Genomic DNA, 21,286 nt, shown 5'->3' with positions numbered 1-21,286 from the left:
ACAGCTGAATGCAACATACAGTAAGTGTTAGTTATTTATGGTCAGACAGAATGATCTGTTGACTAACAGATCATTTTTTATAATTACTACATAAATTGATTCAACAGATCTTAACAGAATCTAACATTTCCTAAATCAGTCTACACTACATCTGCCTACATATATGTCTGTCTTTGTTACTTTTGATTTTCAATGCCAACAACCACCTAGTAAATGCCAAGGATATTAAGGGGACATAAGATCAAAAGAATGGTAAAATCTCAACTTGAGTGGGAATAGCTTTTATTGTATTTTAATTTAATCTTTTTGCTTAATTAGAAATGAGATCTTAACATGTCTTTCTGTTATGGGGGAGCAGCACTCGCTTCAGGACAAAAAAACGTCGATGGTGCGAGTGAGAAAGGTTAGCATGCATCTGAGCCAGTGATTTTGCTGATCTGCCATCCCTGCATTAATTCCCCCATCAAGAATCTTTTTATTTGCTTCTTGCTGCCTAACAATGCTATTGTCCATTCCAGACATACACCATGCTTGAATCTCTTGATTGTTATATGATTTCTGCCTGTTGGGTTGTTATTATTTGGACACTGTCATCCCCTACAGCTATTGGATAGCTTTTCAAGTGTTTTTATTGTTTAAAACATACTATATGTCTTTATCCAGAAGCTCAAATATACATTCTATTCCAACTACTACTACTACTACTACTAATAATAATAATAATATGAAGAAGACGAAAAAGAAGGCATGGCGGTAATAAAACTGAGTGGGCCTAGGGTACATAGTGTTACGTAGGGTTTGAAAAGTCATTTAAAGATGTCACTGACTTCTGTAAGATCGGCAGGGAGTTCCGGAGCTGAGGGCCCGGAACTGCCTGTGATTTGTGTACACCTAAATTGTGAATGAGTAGGTTATATTTTTCTGAACTATGTATGATGTGTTAATACTTATGTGTTATTAAGGAATTTTCACCAGTCCATAACACGAGAACAGAGAAACTAAACTAAACTATTCCTGAAGTGGAGCGCCACTTCATTTACACTGCACTGCTGCAGTATTTGCTTGCACCGCATGTAACTTCCACTCAAAGCATTTAATGTGTATCTTTGTGCCTTCTCATACACTGCATACGATTGGTTTGTGTGTATGTCTGTGTGTGCTGCTGCACTGCACACATTGGAAACTGCAACCCATGCTCTGTGTTCCTAGGACCCTGATAACCTCTCATTTTTTGTGATTTCATTTTATTCCCATTGTTGATGCTGATAAATGGAAACCATTTCAATACAATATGGAGAAGTTTGAATCGATTCTTCCTTATTTTCAACCTGCTCTTCTATCTTCCTTATTTTCCACAGAAGAGAGCTAAGAAACTTGAGGGTGAAACTATTTATATAAGACATAGCAATTTAATGTTGGAGGTTTGTATTTTCAGTCTTAATATATCTGTTCAAATTCATTGCTTCCACAGTTTCCCACCTGCATGAACATTTTGTGGATATTTGTTTTGCTTTGACTCTTCCATTTCTCTTTCTTTCTTCAAACGTCTTTTTCTTTTTTTGTAGCTTATCCCGAAAGGGTTGGCATGCACTATTTACCTCTCTGATTCTCATGCAAGTAGATTCATCTTACTTTGAAATTTTTGTGCCATTTCAGTATCTTGTTTTATGAAATATATGACTGGGAACCCTCCCCAAATGCAAAATTTGGCAGTGGCTACAGTTTGCAATTTGGTAGTGAATTGATCAGCATTTGTAAAGTGGTTGGAGTGCTTCAAAATACCGTAACTGTGGTAAGATTTATGTCTACATCTCATAAGTGTTTTAGTTTTTATTTAAAATAAAACCGTTTACACTGTTCTAAGACAGTTTGAGCTGTTTAAGCAGGAAAGGCACGGGTGTAAAAAATCATGAACAAAAGTTCTACTTACTTAGGTGTCCTAGTAAGCCACAATTTGGTGCAGTGACAAGTCAAAATTTCTACCGCAGAAAGGCTTTATTGACAGTAATGATGAAAAGAAAACACCTATTCTTCTTCTCCAGTCATATATGTCACAGTGATCTCTATCATTTTCTGTACTCTAGTTGTTGTGGTTCTCATTTTTGTCATGAAGGATTTTATTTTCTGTGTGAGACTGTGAACGTTTGTTGCCCAGATTACTATGGTCACTGTGCTGTATTACATTCTGTGCTTTTGACAAGAAAGAGGTGACAGTTGATTACTAAACCTAGAAAACACTAGCGTGGTGAAATTCCTCCTCTACATGTAATACAAGGGATGACTTGTGGCAAACCCATAAAACTTAGCCTAAGCATTACAATAGAGTACAGTATGCAGACCATTTTATTTGTGCCATAACTTTTGCTTTTACTCAGCTGAAGATGGATATACACACCATTCACTTGCCGTGCTTTTGTTATGTTAGAGCTGCCCACCATATGTGTTTGTTTTTTTCACAGAACACCTCCAGTGTTTCTTTTCATTACATGTTGCTGCCATTTATGATAACTGTGCCCAGTGCAAGTACTATTTAAGTAGTATTTTAAAATAAGAGCAATAGTCCATATTAAAGATTTTTTTCATAACAACATATTATAACAACCTCATTTTACAATATTACAAATATCTCTGTTGACCTGGGTAAATGTTCACATCCTTTCTCCTCCTCTTTTATTTCACATTTTCACAGTTTCTTGCATCATCGTGTTCCCCCTACTGCTGTTATTGTTTTTCTTCCATCTATCTAGTTTGACTTTTATATTCTCGTTCAAGGACGTGGACAAGACCCAAACTGAGATCATGCGTCACCACACTAGCATCAGTGAGCTGAAAAGGAGTTTCATGGAGTCGGTACCAGAGCCTCGACCCAGTGAGTGGGACAAGCGTCTTTCCACCAGCTCACCTTTCCGCACGAGCATCAATGGCCAGGTGCAAACAGTGGTGAGTCCAGCAGCCTCAGCAAAAAAATCTGTGTAGATACTTTTTTCTTTTAATTCTAAAACATGGTGACAGATTATGGATTGGTAAAAATGAAGTTTCCATGTTGTTGAAAGGTTTGTTTTTTCAAGTGATGTAGCTACAGTGAGCTAGCAGCTTCTGGTATCTCTGTGATGGACTCTCAGAGAGTTAATAAAGGTAAAAGGCTTGATTAAATAGGGTGCCTACCATCTTATACCTGACACCTGAAAAAAATATGTACGTTTTATTTTTAAACGTGTTTATTGGTGCACATGGCCAAAGATTGAATTATCACAAAGCAATCACCACAAAGATGACCTTTATTGGCCAAGTAGTCTGTTTTTTGGATATATATCAGTTAGTGGGTTTGAACCCTAAACCTCAGTGACAAATAGACATTATTAATTGTAAATACTGTATATTATACCATTGTTAGCTATGGCCATGAATGTGGTCCATTATGTCTTCAGAGCTGTACACTGATCTGACACTTGGTAGTGCTGTTGGCTTTCTCCATTTCATTCCACTGAATTATATACTTGCCGATTTGAAAATGGCATGTCTGTGTTGGCAATATGTCTGTTGCCATGCCTACATACAGAGTAATTGTTAATGAGCCTGGGGTGAAGGTCGTCTAATCTTGTGCTCTCCAGCAAACATTGCAGAAGGTCAGCATTGTTCACAGTTCCTTTATGGGCATTAAAGAATACATTAGGACTTTGGCTTAGGTCATTCTGCTTTGCCAGGTTTTTATTGGCTGTAACCTCAAGAGATCAGTGTATTTCAAATAGGGATGCACTGAGCCGATATTGGTATCGGTATCAGTCCCGATATTGAAGAAAATTCTAGATCGGGTAGGAGGCGGTATGAAGTAGCTAACTTTGAAGGAGATGAAGGAAAGAAGTGAAAAGTTTCCACCTAATAGTGTGCAGGCAACAAAAATTACTGAGAGGATACTGAACTTTATCGTTATGGATGGGCAGCCGCTGTCGGTTGTTGGGCATAACGGATTAAGATTGTTGTACTGGGGCATAGTTGTTGAATAAGTAATTCAGTACATTTATATCTGTTTATTTGTTTTAAAAAAAAAAATAGGAAAGAAATGTTTAAGTCAAGTCTGATGTTGCCTTGCACAAAAGAACGATCCTAGTCTTTTCCACACAATGAGACATAGTTTTAGGTAATTCAGCATTGTTTTTCTGTATGGGTATCGGATCGGTATCGGCAAACACTAAACCTCAGATATCGGCATTGGTATCGTTAGTGAAAAAAGTGGAGATTTTCTTTTATGTCCATTAAGTTTCCATCTATCACATGTGGTAATTGAGCTGATGACCCCCTGATAAAATAAAACTGAAAAGTGCGGTGTGCAAAAGTATTCAATACTTTGAATACTTTTAGTCAATACTTTGTGGAACCGCCTTTTGCTGCAATTACAGGTGCAAGTCTTTTGGGGTATGTCTCTACCAGCCTGCTCATCTAGAGACTGAAATTTTTGCCCATTCTTCTTTGCAAAACAGCTCAAGCTCAGTCAGATTAGATGGAGAGCATTTGTGAACGTCAGTTTTTAGATTTTGCCACAGATTCTCAATTGGATTTAGGTCTGGACTTTGACTGGGCCATTCTAACAGATGAATATGTTTTGTTTTAAACCATTCCATTGTAGCCCTGGCTTTATGTTTAGGGTCGTTGTTCTGCTGGAAGGTGAACCTCCACCTTCTTTTGCGGACTCCAACAGGTTTTCTTCCAAGATTGCCCTGTATCTGGCTCCATCGTTCTTCCCATCAACTCTGATCATCTTCCCTGTCCCTGCTGAAGAGAAGCACTCTCAGAGCATGATGCTGCGACCTCCATGTTTGACAGTGGGGATGGTGTGTTCAGAGTGATGTGCAGTGTTAGTTTTCCGCCACACATAGCGTTTTGCATTTAGGCCAAAAAGCTCATTTTTGTCTCATCTGACCAGAGCAACTTCTTCCACATGTTTGCTGCCTCCCCCACATGGCTTCTGGCAAACTGCAAACGGATCTTCTTATGGTTTTCTTTTAACAATGGCTTTCTTCTTGTCACTCTTCCATAAAGGCCAGATTTGTGCAGTGTACGACCAATAGTTGTTCTGTGGACAGATTGACCCCACCTGAGCTCTGATCAGTGCTCTCCTTGTTCGGTCTGTAAGTTTAGGTTGGATTTTTGGATTGAATAGTGCTCTGTGAGATGTTCAAAGCTTGGGAAATCTGTTTATAGCCTAACCCTGCTTTAAATTTCTCCACAACCTTACCCCTGACCTGTCTGGTGTGTTCCTTGGACTTCATGATGCTGTTTGCTCCCCAATATTCTCTTAACAAACCTCTGAGGCCATCACAGAACAGTTGTATTTGTACTGAGATTAGATTACAAGCAGGTGGACTCTATTTAGTCATTAGGTCATGTGGCAACTTCTGAAGACAGTTGGTTGCACTCAGAGAAAAGGGAGCTGAATACTTTTGCACACCGTACTTTTCAGTTTTTTATTTGTAAAAAAAAAAAATAAAAATCATGTATTATAATAATAATGTATATTATTATTAAATATAATGTAATTTTTTTGTACTTCACAATTGTGTGCCACTTTGTGTTGGTCTTTCACATAACATTCCAGTAAAATATATTTATGTTTGTGGTCGTAACAAAATGTGTTAAATTTTTGCTACTTAAAAGAACTTAAACTAAAAAAAGAGAATTAATGAGGAAACATGAAAAATCAAAAACAAAAGTAAACATGAACAGCCATTGTTCGGAGTCTATTGTTGTAGACCGGTGTACATAAAACTGGAATCTTGGAGATCATATATCAGTAGGTCAAAGCATCTTCCACTCTGTTGTAAATCAACAATTTCTTCCAGTTTTAATAAAGACATATCCACTCTGTCTCAGTTGATAAGTAATTTTCTCCATAGTCCAAATCTTTCTCTTAATTTCTAACTATTGGTCTAAAGTAGGGCGTTCCTTCTCATACCATTTTCTTGTTATTGCCCTTTTGCTCGCAATCAATAATATCTTAGTTATATATTCATCCTTTTCAATAAAATAATCATTATATATCCGAGATACAGAACTTTGCATTCCTTGGGCATTGTATAGCCCGTTAATGTCCTTAATTAATTTGTGTATGTGATACCAAAATTGTTGTAGTTCATGGCATTCCCAAAAAATGTCTGTATGATTTGCTTCTCTATTCCCGCATTCCCACCAATGGATATTGTGAAGCAGACAGTTTACTCTATATTTTAGGTGTAATAAAAAAAGCTAGGTTAGTTTTTCCATCAAAACTCCCTCCATGTTGGCAAGTTTGTAGTTGTGTATTGTGTTTCACACATGTTGAGCCACTCTGTTGTTATTATAATATAAAGTTCTTGTTCCCATTTTGTTTTGATGTACGTCGAAGATGTTCACAGTCACCCATGTTTTGGTATAGTACTGAGACTGACTTGAATTTAGTTCCACTGTATGTCTGAATAATTATATCTGTACTTCCTTAATAAAAACATCCCTCAACTGTAAATATCTAAAAAACAAAAAATCCTTCTTCTCTTATCTATATTTCTCTTTCACATCCTGGAAACCCATTATATTTCCATTGTTAACTAGTACTATTGTACTCATTGCTGTAATCCCTTTTCTTTCCCAATGCTTGTAGGTTCAGTCTGTCAGGCAAAAGTAAACAATATTAAGTTAAATGTGAGTACGATATGTGTATTTTAGTTCTAAAAACAATATTTGCATTTTCCGATTTGAAGCAGACTTATATTAGAGGCAGGTCTTTTTCTCTAATTACTAATTACTAACTACTAACTAATTAGTCTTCTTAATACAATTATCCCTGACCTGGAGTTTGCGATCTAACAGGAGATATAAAAACATTGTGTGCTTTTGTTCATTTTCTTTATTGTTCTCTGAATATTCTTAATTTAGGCCACTAGTAATTAGCCTGGTCGTCACCATCCTACGTTTCCGCCCGAAATTTGATTTCGGTGCAGACCGAAATCAAATTTCGGGCGGAAACGTAGGATGGTGACGACCAGGCTAACTAGTAATGTCTTAGCCGTCAGAAAAAAATATTTTGTCAGGTTTTTCCTTTTCCCAGTCTGACAGCTGGCAGTTTGCAGCAGTGACTCATCTGTCCACACAGATCTTACCCAAATGATGTATGTACTTATCTTCATAAAGAGGATGGAACTATCCCACTCGATCCCATCAGAGGTGGACACTCGCATAGAGACACATTCAAATGCCAGGTGTGCACAGACATGACCTGTTGACCTTTTATCAGACCCATGTTAATGCTCTTTGTGACAAGGGCCGTGGACACACCATTGTCAGTAGTATTCCATTAACATTGTTATGCTCATGCAGTAGGTTTTGTGATATTAAAAGTACTCATCAGATCAAGCCACCTTTGTAACTAAATATTTTAGGGGAGACATGACTACAGATAGGTCTAGTCTACAGTTTTTTATTTAATGTTTGATGTAGCCTGAGAGTGGAGCAGGTAATGTGAAATGAAACTGCTCTGACGACACTGCACTCAACTGTTACAGTTATACACAGTTTGTGGTCACAGAACTTAAAATGGACTGGCATTTAGTCTATTGTGAGAAAGAAGGAAAAACCCTGTATTAACTCAGTCAGACTCACTCAACCTGCACTTACAAACGAAGATGAAGGTTGGGTCAAGTTTGATTAAGACATATTTTTGCAAGTTAAGGCTTGTGGATTGGCTAATAATAGGTCGGGCCAACGTCGGTGGGAGTTAAAACACTATTCATCAATCCGACCACTATATTTGAAGAATACTGGTATTCCTGGATCCCATTTCCATACCTCAGCAATTGATCTATGAATGGCTGCTGCAAGCTTTGCCATCCTGCTGTAGGCTTCTTAAAGTAAGGTGAATACAACAACTAACCATGTAGTCATATTTAAAAAGTTACACGTCTTAAGAGACAATGTTTGTATCGACCTCATTTTTTTTACCTAATTTGACCTAAACCTATGCTTTTGTGTGCACATGCACACAATATGTTAGCACACTGTAATGAGCAACCCAAGCACAGTTAAAACATGATTTAAATTCATGTATCTTTTACATGGTAACTTTTGCCAAGCATTAAAGTAACACCTGGAAGTCCTGGACAGGCCTGGATTTGTCTTGATCATTGTGAGTAGCGAGTCTGTTTCAGTACCCGCATTGAGGGTGGGCCGATGCAAGTTTTTAAAACTGAACCTGTACACGACTGTAGTTATACAGGTTTTTAAAGGATTTCACGAGCCTGAGAAGGCAATCCCATGAACCCACGAAGAAGCATGATGGCCTCATTATAAAAAACTTCCAAAAAGAGATTTGTGGTGTACACTGGACAAGGTAGACCAGCTTCCAGTGATGATTGATTTAATATTCTTAGTAGGCAGGATTAGTATGGTCATTCTGGTTCATGTACCTTCAACCTAAAACACACACTTATTAAGGCATGTACTTGTTGACATGGTATTGCCCCTAGTTATTATGAAAAAACTCTTTACCCATTGATAACCTGCATGCAGTTAATATACATTCTCAAAGCCCTCAACACTGAACAGCTGCCTTATACGGCCTGAATACCTCGAATACCAAAGACACTATTTGGGAAAAATGCAAGTCTGCATACAATGGACTCCTGCCTTTGAACTATTTCTGTTGATGCAGAGCTTGGAGAGACTTGCAGCTACAGTTTGTTTGATGATTAGACTACTTTTAGAGCCTGCTAGTACAAATTAAAGTGATTTCAGGGCTTTTACTGCTGTCAGATCATTTGTCGTTTCTGCTACTGTCTTGATATAACATACTTTTTGTTATTCATATATGCATATATATGCAACAAAGCATTAACACATCACCACATGATTTGTCAATATGTATTCTAATACTTATTGCTCTGAAATGCACTATTGACACTAGTGTCACTGGACTTTGAGATAATTCTTTAAGCTGTACTTTTCAGTGTGATAGTATAGGAAACTACAACACTTTTACCACAGAATGGTTTCTCTTGTCTGTTGATGGAATTGATTTGAATTAAATTGAATTCTTTTATTATCATTGCATATAGCCAGTACACGGAGATTTAAGTGTGCAACTCCCTAGAGAACTGTTTTATAGCAATAATTATAATAAAAAGTAGCATTTATTTGGAGAGCTCAAAGCCACTGCATCTGGACCCGCTGCCATCTTGATGCTCATCACTTTGGCAAACTGAATTGGTTTAATTTACTTTACTCTGTCTACTGACTGTAGTCTCATTATGTATCCAACCATAAAAGCCAACCATACTGTAGCGTAAAGGTACAGAAAATTTATTCACACATTTGTACCTTAATATGTTATTATTACAGCACAAATGTTGTCTTGCCATCTATTTTTGGAAAAGTCACCAACTACTAGTGCAATTTGCATTTATGTTTTTTTTTTCTGTACCTAATACATAATTAAGTGGGTTTACATAATTCAGTTGGTTTAGAAAGGGTTTCATGTGTATGACAGGAGAATTTCCTTTACGATAATGTTCTCATTTGCTTCTGGGAATACAGTATTTTGAGTGTGACAGATTCTAGAGGAATTGTATAATTAAAAACAACAGCTCAAGGGATTTTGCCAACAGATTCCTGAGGAGGCAGGAGTGCAAAAGACCTGCAGCGAGACTTGGTGTCAGCAGGCACTGAGGTCTCAGTTTCCACAGTTAGGCGCATACTAAACGCTGAAGGGCGTCATGCCCCAACTGCAATACGTACCCCATTACAGACCCAAAAGCACAAGAAAAGCTCCAGTTTTCTCCAAACTATATAAATAAGCCAAAGAGGTTTTGGGATTGTGTTCTGTGGAGTGGTGCAACAAAACTGGAACTTTTTGGGACTCTGGAGGAGATGAAGCATATGCTGAAAAGAACACCCTGGGGCTGCTTTGCTTCCTCTGGCACGGGAAACCTGCAGCGTGTGGAGGGCAAGATGGATTCAATCAAGTATCAGGAATCATGGGAGAAAATGTCATGCTGTCTTTAAGGAAGCTGAAGCTTGGGCGTCACTGGACCTTCCAACAGGAGAATGATCCCAAGCATACCTCAAAGTCCACCAAAACTTGGTTTCAGAAGAAGCACTGGAAGATACTAGAGTGGCCATCACAGTCGCCTGACTTGAACATCACTGAAAATTTCTGGTGGGATTTGAAAAAGGAGGTTGCAGCACACATACCCAAGAATATTAGTGAACTGGAAACAGTTCCATGAGGAATGGGCTAAGATCCCTCATGTACACTGCCAGAAGCTGGTGTCCAGCTATGCATCTGATTTGCAGCAGGTAATAACAGCAAAAGGGTGCTCTACTAAGTACTAAAGATGCTTGTCATGAAGGGGTTTAATAATTTTGAGACTGCAGTTAGTCACCAAAAGTGATTTTTGTGTTGAATTTGGAGAAACCACTTGTAATATTAATTGTGTTGAGCTATTTATAAACCTAATTTGCTATAAGTTTTGCAACTATGCATCATATTGGTCGTGTTAACTTCATGTTGACGTATGTTTTATAAACCACATGTATATGGTTTTCTTTTTTTCTTTGTCTCGTTTGTATGAATAACTTTTATAGAGAAAATTACTGCAACCAAGGGAAATAAAATTGAAATTATGCTCATTGTCACTTCCGTGAGTCCAACAATCCTAATACGGTGAAGTGTAACATCAGGAGTACGTTAATCTGTGTTTCCCATATCACGAACAAACAAAATCAATTAAAAAAAAGTTAGCATTTCACCTATGCAACCTAAATCCAGTTATAATATTGGAAGAATACAATGCGCGAATGTGGTTCTTTCAGCTAAATGGTATAATGACTGATGTTACAGTTGTTTTGTCTCTGTAGCCCTCAGAGGATTTGTTGCTGTTTATTTGATTCCTGCAGTCTCCTGTACTAAAGACCCAGACAATCACCATCTCAGATGTCACCAACTCTGTAAGAGGAACTGTCACCTACAAGGACATCCCCTTAGTTCGCACTGAAACCAAGACCATCACATATGAGTCAGCACAGGTGAGGGGAATTCAGGGAATTGCACACTAAAGAAATAACATTTGACAAAATATGCACAGGCTCAAATTTAAACCCACTTAAACCTGTGGTGCAGAACATTTGTCTTCCCCTTAAAGACACACACACTGTCCATACATGTGTATAACATGTGCCTACAGATGAATTTAGCCCCTGGTGTACTCTTTTCAAGTCTTCCTGCAAACAAGGGCAGTAGGGAAAATTATCTTTATCAGACATGTAGGCTATTTTCCAACACAGAAAAGTGCAGTTTCAGCAAAACTGCAAAACAAACTAGCTAGCTAGAATTTATAACAGATTAGAGGTACAAGCAACAGTTCCAAAACACTAATCTATAATTTAGGCAGAGTAATGGTAATGCCTACATAGCCTACTCCAAACACTTACCAGTCAAAGGACAACACAATGGCAACCTGTGTCTGCCCTCAATCTGTTCTCTTGTTTCAATGCAATCTAGCAAAGTAAAGCCACACAAATGGTTATCTATGTTATATATATCTTATTTTTAAGACTATAATCCTCCCTTACTCCAATCCTACCCCCAAATGTCTTTTTTTCCCTGAGCATCAGTAACACTTTGTTTTTTCTCCACATGATCTACCATATACCTAGTTCCTATAGCCTACTCCTTCAGCTCTGGCTCAAGAAATAATTACTCACCACATGTGTGCTGGTGTGGGAATGTCACCACAGACACCAAATGTGAACTGCTGGCATATCGCAAATTATAGAGTTGTTTACGACTGCAATACTCACCTGCAATAGAAGGATGTGATTGAGATTAACCTGGGTACTACCTTCTTTTCCTTTTTAATGACCACTTTCTCCCCAGACTCGAGGTAGGAATGGGGGTGAATCTTTTTGGGCACAGATGTTAAGACTTTGTCTTAGTGACTGATAGGTGATGTGTCAGATCACCTCTCCTGTTTATAGATTGGTTTTCCAATTTACTCCTTTTGAAACCATCTGTCTTTTCTGGCTAAAATGTCCTAAAAAGACTGTCCTTTCGCCTTCAGGTACAGGTGGACAGCTTAGTCCAGACCTGAACAGCTGGCTCTCCTGTGTTGCATAGGAAAAGGCAACAGTTGAGTAATGTAGTTCAAGTAGTGAAGAATGTACTGACCTGTACAAAACAACCACAGATGCTTAATACAGGAGATCCAACTCTTCAGGTCAGGACTCAGCAGTTCCATCTCCTTTGTAGAGGACATCGTTAGCTCTTTTAGAGTAACTATTGGGTTCTTGACCAAGACTATTCTTTTTTTTTTTGTCCTGATATGCAGTGTGCATTGTGGGACATTGCATATTCACTGATGTGTGCAACAGACTTGTCAGGAAGGCTGTCTCTGCAGTCTCTGGCCTCTTAAACCAGTGGATGTTGTAGGATATTGGAAGAGGATGGCAAAGTTGTCATCCTTAATGGAGAACTCACCAGTGCACAAGACTCTGAGAGCACTGGGCTGCTCCTTCAGTCACAGACTGGTTACGTGTCACTGAGGGTTGGAAATAATACATTTAAGTCGAATGTGCGAAACAGTAAAATGGTCTGAATATTGCTGAAGTGGCTGGACCAATAATGAAAAATGATGATTGATTGGAATTGTTAGTGTTTAAATGTATTCATTGGTTTTTGTATAAGACTCAAAATGTGTTTCCCACAGCCAGTGGACAGCCTGGTAGAGAGAGACTCTGGAGTTCTGCTGAGTGCCCAGACCATCACCTCCGAGACCATCAGCACCACCACTACCACCCAGATCACCAAGGTGTGCTTTACTAACAGCCTCACAGTCCCTGCATTGATACATATGCCTGGCCCTGTTTAGACTTGTATTAACATCTGTCCTGAGCAAGTGACCATCTAAAAGTATAGGTGTGAACACACTCAGGGCATGGACTAGTTTGATTTTCCTCATTCGTTTAGGCAAAAACCTGAATGAATGAATGATAAATGATCGCCTAAAAAGGAAAAGTTACTGTATTAGAGACACATTAAAAAGTCTGAACATTTCTCTGGGTTACATGTGATCCAGTCACTGAGGATGCATTGAAATAACCAGGTCTTAACAGGGTCCATGATTCACTGTTTTAGTTATCAGAGTAACTGAGATTGTTAATGTGGGTGTAGCCTCATCAGCAAGATGTGATTATTTCATTGCAAGAAATATATTTTTGTCTCGTTAACAGTGCCAAAATAGTGCTGTGGTTGTTAGAGAAGCCACTGACCCAACAGCCTCCACTGCATGATGTGTTTTTCTTTTTTTCTTTTACTATCTGGTGGCTAATTCATTACTCCCAGTTTCACTAGCTTGCAACAATGTAAACCAATAAGAAAACATTTGGGCTCTGAAATGCTAGTTAATGCCAACAGTGCCACAGATTCAGAATCCATTTTCAATATATCTGTACCAGCTTTTAACAAGCCATAATATGCACCAAATTCCTTAACTGCCGACAATAACAAAGATTGCAGGCCTTACTTGAATGGAATTGAGCATGTTTTGCTATCTTACCACTGTCAACTTGATTAAGTGCCTTGCCCCAATACACTTTTTGTATTAAAACCCAATCACATTAAGATTAAGATTCAGAAAGGGATGAGGATTGTAATGCTCAGTAAGTCACTTTGTTCTTCTCCTACTTGCTCTTCTTCTGTGGCGTCTGTGGAGTCCCACAGAGGATGACAAGTCGCATCTTAACATTCTCTGAATTTCTTTCATTATCTTTCCCTGGCTCATATTTCTGTGACCTGGAACAAGCTGGAGACATGGAACTAAGCAGTGCTTCGATAGGAATATGAGCATATGAGAATATGAGCCACGCCCTCACACCATAAATCCAACTGACTTGAGAATTTGCATATTAATTGCATTAGTGCAGTGATTTCCAATCTGGGGTACACGCACCCCCAGGGGTACGCAAAGTGACGTAGGGGGTATGCGAAAGAGTTGATTCTGAACTCTGGCTGAAACTGCTACCACCAGTCAGCCCACAGGCGAAGATGCACACACCAGCGACAACCCAGGCTTTTCCTCAACTTCTATATCTAACTTTGACCGGGATGCTAGAAGCAGTGCAGACGTGGCTAATGAAGCTGCTAGCATAGCCATGGACAGCGATGAGGAGTCTGAAGTGCGTGCCAGTAGGGGGTACATGGCTGGAAGTCAAATGTCTGAAGGGGTACGGGCTGCGAAAAGTTTGGGAACCACTGCATTAGTGCATGCAGTTGGTGGCAATTAATTGTTAAGGACTCAGTTTCTCTTAAATTCGTAGAATCTTGTGGGAATCCAGTTTCAAATTTCCTCAGATTTCCTGACCGTATTGCGTTGACCTTGAGTTGCTCCCTTCTGTCAAGTTTAGAGTCCGCAGGTTGTTGTGTACAGCTATATTTTTTGTTGCTTGTATTTGATTTTGTGCCGTGTCTGTGTTGTAGACGGTGAAAGGGGGAATCTCTGAGACTCGCATTGAAAAGAGAATTGTCATCACTGGAGACACTGAAATTGATCATGACAAGGTGAAGAATGTAAAAGATGCAATAAATGAAGTATTTTTTAATGTAATGATGATCTTGTCAGAACTCTGCAGTAATGATCTAGACGGAGTCACGTTAATTATTTCTGCATGCCAGTTATTTTAATTAAATCTGTAGCATTGTACTACAATAGTATTGTACTTAACAAGCAGTTGTCCTTGTTTCACTTTTCAGGCTTTGGCTCAAGCCATTAAAGAGGCAAAAGAGCAGCACCCAGATATGTCTGTTACCAAAGTGGTTGTACACCAGGAAACAGAGATCACCCCTGAATAAGACTGACCAATCCTTTGGAAGGTGAGTGTCCACCATGATTCCACCTTCACTCACCCCTCACTGTTCATTCTGTGGTCTGACTTGACACTCTGGGATAACTAGTAATTGCTTGCTATTCAATTTCTCCTTACCCAAAAATATGACAATGAAAAAAAAAAAGAACTTCAACCATAACTTTAGACTAAGACATAACACCCTTGCCTTCTGAATTTAGCATTTTTATTTTTATTTTATTTATTTATTTATTTGCTTTAATACATTTGTCAAATGATTTAATAATTGCAAAATAGTGATGTGGAAAAAAACGCCTATTATTATTGTTATTTTGATTAATCCAAGTAAGGCAGATAAGATGGGACAACATGGGAAAACACAAAACATTTTATATGTGCAAGATCCTCCTGGGTGCCTGTTTACATCTCCTGCAAGGGAGTGGTAAGATTGATTTTACGCAACCAGTTAATACTGATGTTGGATGAAATCTACACTTTCAAATAAATGAGTCTTGAAAGGCGCTTATAAATAAAATGTATTATTATTATTATTATTAAATGGAAAGTGCTTTTAAAAGGAGATTCATTTATTTTAGCCGATCAGGTAAAAGGGAAAAGATTCATTTATTGTTTAATTCATAATAGTCGTAATATTATTATATCATGTACAATACATGAATATGTGTATGCATATGCATATGTACAGTGTATGTATATTTTCCTAACATTCTAGAAGTGCTGGTTTCTTCCACAGCCACACATCAGTCAAACCAGTGGAGGCAGGTTCATTAGCCTAAAAGACCCAGTCTTAGAAAACTGAATTAAATTGGCCACAGCAGAGGTCTTGACTGGATTTAGTGCCTGTGGTCTGCGCTATAAATCAGTCATCTACTAGACAAGAGAAAAATGCCTACCCTCTGGTTCAGAGGTTTGCAATCAAATCTTGTCTTTAACTGTAACTTGATGTATTATTGCCAGTGTTTTCAATGTGCACCTCATTCCTCACTGTATACGCACTTTAGCGAGGATTGCACAAATAATAGATAAAGACATGTTAAAGATATTTAAATATCACAAGTCGCAAGGTTTTAAGGATGGAAGAACTGTCTTTTCTATGGTACTGTGTTTTTACAGCGCTCCCAGGTTATCACTGGTTTATTTATTTATTTGAACTTTTTGAGTCATCTTATAGAAAGCTGTCAGCCGTGTTGTGGAGGGATATATCAGGAGCTTACCTGAAATACAGAAGCTGACTGAATAATGAGCTGCTGTCTTAGTACATCAGACACTGAATACAGGCAATTTGAAAACTGCAGCACACATTTACGCGACTCTGTTCTCTTAGTAAATTTGGACCTGCTTTAGAAGAAGCCTCATAGCGTATTTCACTGAATATTATATTGTTTCTAAATGGACCTGCAATTACCCACTGAAGTAATGATAGAGGCTGAAACTGTAGTTACACTAGAACCACAGTTACTGGGTAGGATACTAAATGGAATGACCAAACAGGGTGATGGTTCTAATTCCAATGAAAGAGCATCAGTCACTGTTGTGAATGAACTGATTTGCAATTGTTGACTTATGTTTTGATTACACAAATGCAGCAATGCAACTATGTACTGTACACCAATCAGCCACAACATTATGAACACTGACAGGAGAAGCAAATAACATTGACCATCTTGTGACAATGCAATGTCCTGCTGGGAAACTTTTGGACCTGGCATTCATGTGGATGTTACTTAGACATGTACCACCTAGACCCTAGACCAGACCAGGCACCCCCACCCCATAGCAATGACACTCCTTGATGGCAGCAGCTATGTATCTGTCGGGTGCACTGGAACAAGCCTGATCCAGAACCCTCCCCTCAACCCATAGGACCCAAAGGCCCCCACTAACAACATTCTGTTGCCAGACAATAAAGGACACAGACACAGAAGGTCTATGTCCCTTCTCTTATGAGTCAGAACTGTTTTAGAGGCACAAGGGAGATCTACACAATATTAGGTCATAATGTTATGCCTGATCGGTGCATGTGAAAATAAGCAGAATACTTATCAATCAATCAATCAATCAATCTTTATTTATAAAGCACTTTAAAAACAACGAGGTTGGCCAAAGTGCTGTACACAGACATGAGAATATATAAAACAGGATTTAAATCATAAAACCAATCAAACCACGTAAACAATAAGAACTAACATCTCATGCTGAGTTAAAAGCCAAAGAGAAAAAATGTGTTTTAAGGGAGGATTTAAAATGAGGAAGACAGTCGGCCTGTCTAATGTGCAATGGCAAGTTGTTCCACAGTTTGGGGCCAGCAACTGCAAAGGCCCGGTCACCTCTCATTTTCCTCTTTGTCTTTGGGACAACCAACAGTGACTGATCTGCCGACCTAAGAGAGCGTGAGGGAGTGTACGGCTGGAGCAGTTCGGACAGATACTGAGGAGCGAGGCCATGAATACATTTGAATACAAATAAAAGAATTTTAAAATCAATACGGAAACGGACAGGGAGCCAATGAATTTCTGCTAAAATTGGGGTAATGTGATTGTGCTTTTTGGTACCAGTTAAAAGTCGAGCAGCAGCGTTTTGAATGAGCTGTAGTCGAGACAGTGACGCCTGGTTAAGCCCAACATAAAGTGCATTGCAGTAGTCTAAACGAGTTGTGATAAAAGCATGGATTAAAATCTCGAAGTGGTGGAGAGAAAGAAATGATCTTACTTTGGCCAGTTGTCTCAGTTGGAAAAAACTGGACTTAACCACTGTTTTTATCTGTGCATCCAGTTTCAGATCACTGTCAACTCGTACACCGAGGTTAGTTGCTGTCTGTGTTAAATGCTGATTTAAAGGCCCCAAATCAGCATGGACCTTGGAGGCCTCACTAGGCCCAAACAGCATGACCTCGGTCTTGTTACTGTTCAAGTGTAAGAAATTTACAGCCAGCCATGCTTTGATTTCTGCCAAGCACTCTAGCAGTTGATTTGCAGAGTAGTTGTCTGTTTGACGGAGGGGCATATAAATTTGGCTGTCATCAGCATAAAAGTGGAAAGCAATGTCATGTTTTCTTAGAATTGATCCAAGAGGATCCAAGTAGAGGGAAAACAGAAGTGGGCCAAGAATAGAGCCTTGGGGCACTCCTGAGCTAAGGGGCGCTACACTGGACTCAGCTGTTCCAACATGGACACAAAAACTTCTTTGGGTTAGGTAGGACCTAAACCAATCTAGGGCATGACCACGAATGCCCACCCAGTTCTCCAGGCGAGACAGGAGGATCTGATGGTCCACTGTGTCGAAGGCAGCTGTTAGGTCCAACAGAACCAAAACAACACAGTGACCAGAGTCGGTGGCTAAAAGAACATCATTAAAAACTCTCAACAGTGCTGACTCAGTACTGTGGTGGGTTTTAAACCCAGACTGGAAGATCTCAAGAATGTTGTGTTCATCTAAGAAAGACTTCAACTGGAAGTACACAATTTTCTCCAGAATCTTAGAGAGGAAAGGGAGTTTGGAGATTGGCCTAAAATTTGAAAGTACTGATGCATCTAAACCAGGCTTTTTAATCAGTGGTGTCACTACAGCATGTTTAAAACTTGCAGGTACAATCCCATTTGCTAAACTACCATTTATTATGTTGAGCACATATGGTGCTAAGGTGGATGAAACCTCTTTGAAAAGACGAGGTGGAAGTGGATCATTGGGAGACCCAGCAGGTTTCATATGGCCAATTATCTCTCCCAAATAGGGCAGAGTGACAAGCTCAAACTGGTCAAAAACAGCAGAGCTTATGGCTGATATGGAGGGGTCGTAGGAAGGAGGATTGATGATGGCCCTAATGTTTGTGACCTTATTAATAAAAAAGCTCAAGAAATTCTCACAGAGTTCAGTTGGGTTCTCCAGACAGGTTGATACTTAACCATAATAAGATACGTATCCCATGTGGCTTTAATTGTGGCCTTGTTTATGGGACGGATCTGGGATGGATCTGGTGCTGTTTAGCCAGCTGGCAAGCAGGTTTGTAAACGGCAATCAATAATAATTATGTCTTGTCACACAACCTGTGTAATCCTCAACTGTGAGAAAAACACAACAAAGAAAGGAATCTGTCACACTATTAGCAAATTCTGTAAACCCCTTAGCAGCTGAAGTCAGAAGGTCATAGAGGTAATCTCAGTTTCACAAATAAACATTGACATCATTTAGGGTGCAGTAGAATTTTGTATCAGCTGCTATGTCTAACGGATCTCTACTGTTGTGTCAGAACCATAAACAGCTGCTTGTCGTGTGTGCGTCATGGCTGGGTAAAGTGAAACAGATTTTGGAACAAACTGTTTAATCTCTCTGACTCACTGAATGCACATGTGTTTAGTTATCCTTTATTTATTTATCTCCACCCTCACGTTAGTTATTTTACAACCTGCACAAAGCTCAGATTATAACCTTGGAAGTGTCTATATGCCCCGTAATTTCATAACTGAGCAGTGACAGCTTTTTTGGGTTAAAAAGAAATATGTAAGATGACTACACTTGGTTCCTTATAAAAACATCAGCATGACTGTATAATAATTAATCGCATACCAGCACGTTTTTTTTTTAAATAACAGAATCTAACATGGTGTAGTCATATTAAATTATTTCATTGTTTCAACAATCATCTTCTCTGTGGTACACCTTTTATTTTGAAAATTCACAGTATTTTATATTTTACTTGGCTAAGACCAACTAGTTTAAACAATCGCTTTAAAGCATTTTGAATGAATTTGAGCAAGACATTCAACCCAGAGTTGCTTCCGGGGCATATAGACACTTCCAAGGTTCAGTTATAATCTGAGCTTTGTGCAGGTTGTAAAATAACTAACGTGAGGGAGGAGATAAACAAATAAAGGATAACTAAACACGTGTGCTATCAGTGAGTCAGAGAAATTTAACAGTTTGTTCCAAAATATGCTATAGAAATACAAGCCATTTACTATTTACAATATTCTGGGTGTTCTCTCTTCTCAAATACTGTATATAATTTTGCTGGTGTTGTCATGTGTTGCAATCTTAAATATGGGGGTTTGGTTATTAAAATCCTCTTTCTTTTTATCATGTCTTTGTCCATCCATTCATCTCTGTTTTATTTTATGCCATCTTTTAACCACAGGTAGCCCTCTCAGATGCCCGTCTTTTCCTCCTTACATGTGTCTCAGTCACACCATTTTACCTCAGCGTCCAGTCAGTGGTCTCCTACCTTCCCTGCCTTGAACGTCAACGTGACCACATCAGAAGGAAACAAGTTTCAATGCTCAACAATGGACTTAAACCAAAAGTGTGGAGTATGACCAGAAGGAGACACAGTCACTAGAAAATTGACAAGAACTCTCCCAGCATTCCCCACAATCCCCATCTTTTTTCCATTTACTGCCAAGCAACCACTAAAGTAATGACTTAAAAATAAAAGAAAAAAGGAAAAAAAAAAGCTTTTTTAAATAGCAAAAAAAGAAAAGTTCAGTATTTATGAATTTATTGGCCTGCACTTTGTGTGGAGTATTTACGGAAAAAAAATCAAGGGCATTTTAATCTTGAGATTACTGGTACTTTATTTTTCTACAGTTTTTCTTATCATCAGAATTGGATATCAATAACTTGGAAGTCAAACGTTTTTTAACAGTGTGCAATGTATTCCAAACAGAATTGACAAAGGGATTGTGGGTAATTTTTTCTTGGGATTGTACATGTTTGAATCGATTACATTTTAACGCAATTTTGGTATAATTTGTTGTACAGTAAATATTTTATTCTCCCTCTCAATGTGAAAAAAAAATATTTTTTCAATTTATGTATAAACAGATTGAGTTTATCAGGGGAGAGGGGGTTAACTCGTTTTGTTATTGAAAGTTCTGTCTTCATCATTTGTTGAATGATCTTTAAATTTATCATTGTTTTAGCTGTTGTTGTAATTCTTGTGTCACTAGAACAAGTAGTGTATAAGTGTACTGCTGTAAAGAGACAGCAGTGTACTGATATATTTTCTTTATTTATTATCTCCTCTTTCTTCTTTTTGTGTGTTTTGCATTTTAGATGTACTCAGCAAGTATGTGACATCATGATTTTTCCAGTTCTGGTCATTGCGAACACTTTTAGTAATTTCTACCGAGCATGACATTAGAAGCTGCAGTGTTCCTGCATATGTGAAACATTTCTACTTTTCTATGGGGTGGGAAGTATGTAGTCATCCAGAGAAGTGAAATTCAGGAGGCAGTAAATTTAAACATTGCGGTTTATAGTTTATCCTACCTAACGGAACCAAAAGTAAAGAGATGAGCAAAGGATGACAGTTGCCTTATTAAACAGTAAAAGCAATGGCACTGTCTCTGAAAGAGTCATTACTCCTAGGCAACACTACACTAAAATGGTTTCAACACGTTATCATGGT

At 38.5% G+C, this 21,286-nt stretch overlaps 1 protein-coding gene across 1 annotated transcript in view; it reads left to right on the top strand.

Annotated features, from left to right (window-relative positions):
* The window catches only part of epb41a (erythrocyte membrane protein band 4.1a), a 30,584-nt gene extending 10,026 nt beyond the window's left edge, over positions 1–20,558 (top strand). Inside the window, exons 13-21 of the mRNA XM_084563200.1 lie at positions 359–403; positions 1,359–1,421; positions 1,566–1,613; positions 2,773–2,940; positions 10,921–11,049; positions 12,729–12,830; positions 14,498–14,578; positions 14,771–14,890; positions 20,015–20,558. Of these exons, the coding sequence (XP_084419326.1) occupies positions 359–403; positions 1,359–1,421; positions 1,566–1,613; positions 2,773–2,940; positions 10,921–11,049; positions 12,729–12,830; positions 14,498–14,578; positions 14,771–14,869 (735 nt within the window). The 3' untranslated portion in view covers positions 14,870–14,890; positions 20,015–20,558. The remainder of the gene's footprint in view (positions 1–358; positions 404–1,358; positions 1,422–1,565; positions 1,614–2,772; positions 2,941–10,920; positions 11,050–12,728; positions 12,831–14,497; positions 14,579–14,770; positions 14,891–20,014) is intronic.
* Positions 20,559–21,286: the final 728 nt, after the last annotated feature.

Source organism: Chelon labrosus (assembly GCF_963514085.1).
Source record: "Chelon labrosus genome assembly, chromosome: 16".
In the NCBI taxonomy this organism is placed as follows: domain Eukaryota; kingdom Metazoa; phylum Chordata; class Actinopteri; order Mugiliformes; family Mugilidae; genus Chelon; species Chelon labrosus.
This window is presented reverse-complemented; position numbering and strand designations above follow the sequence as displayed.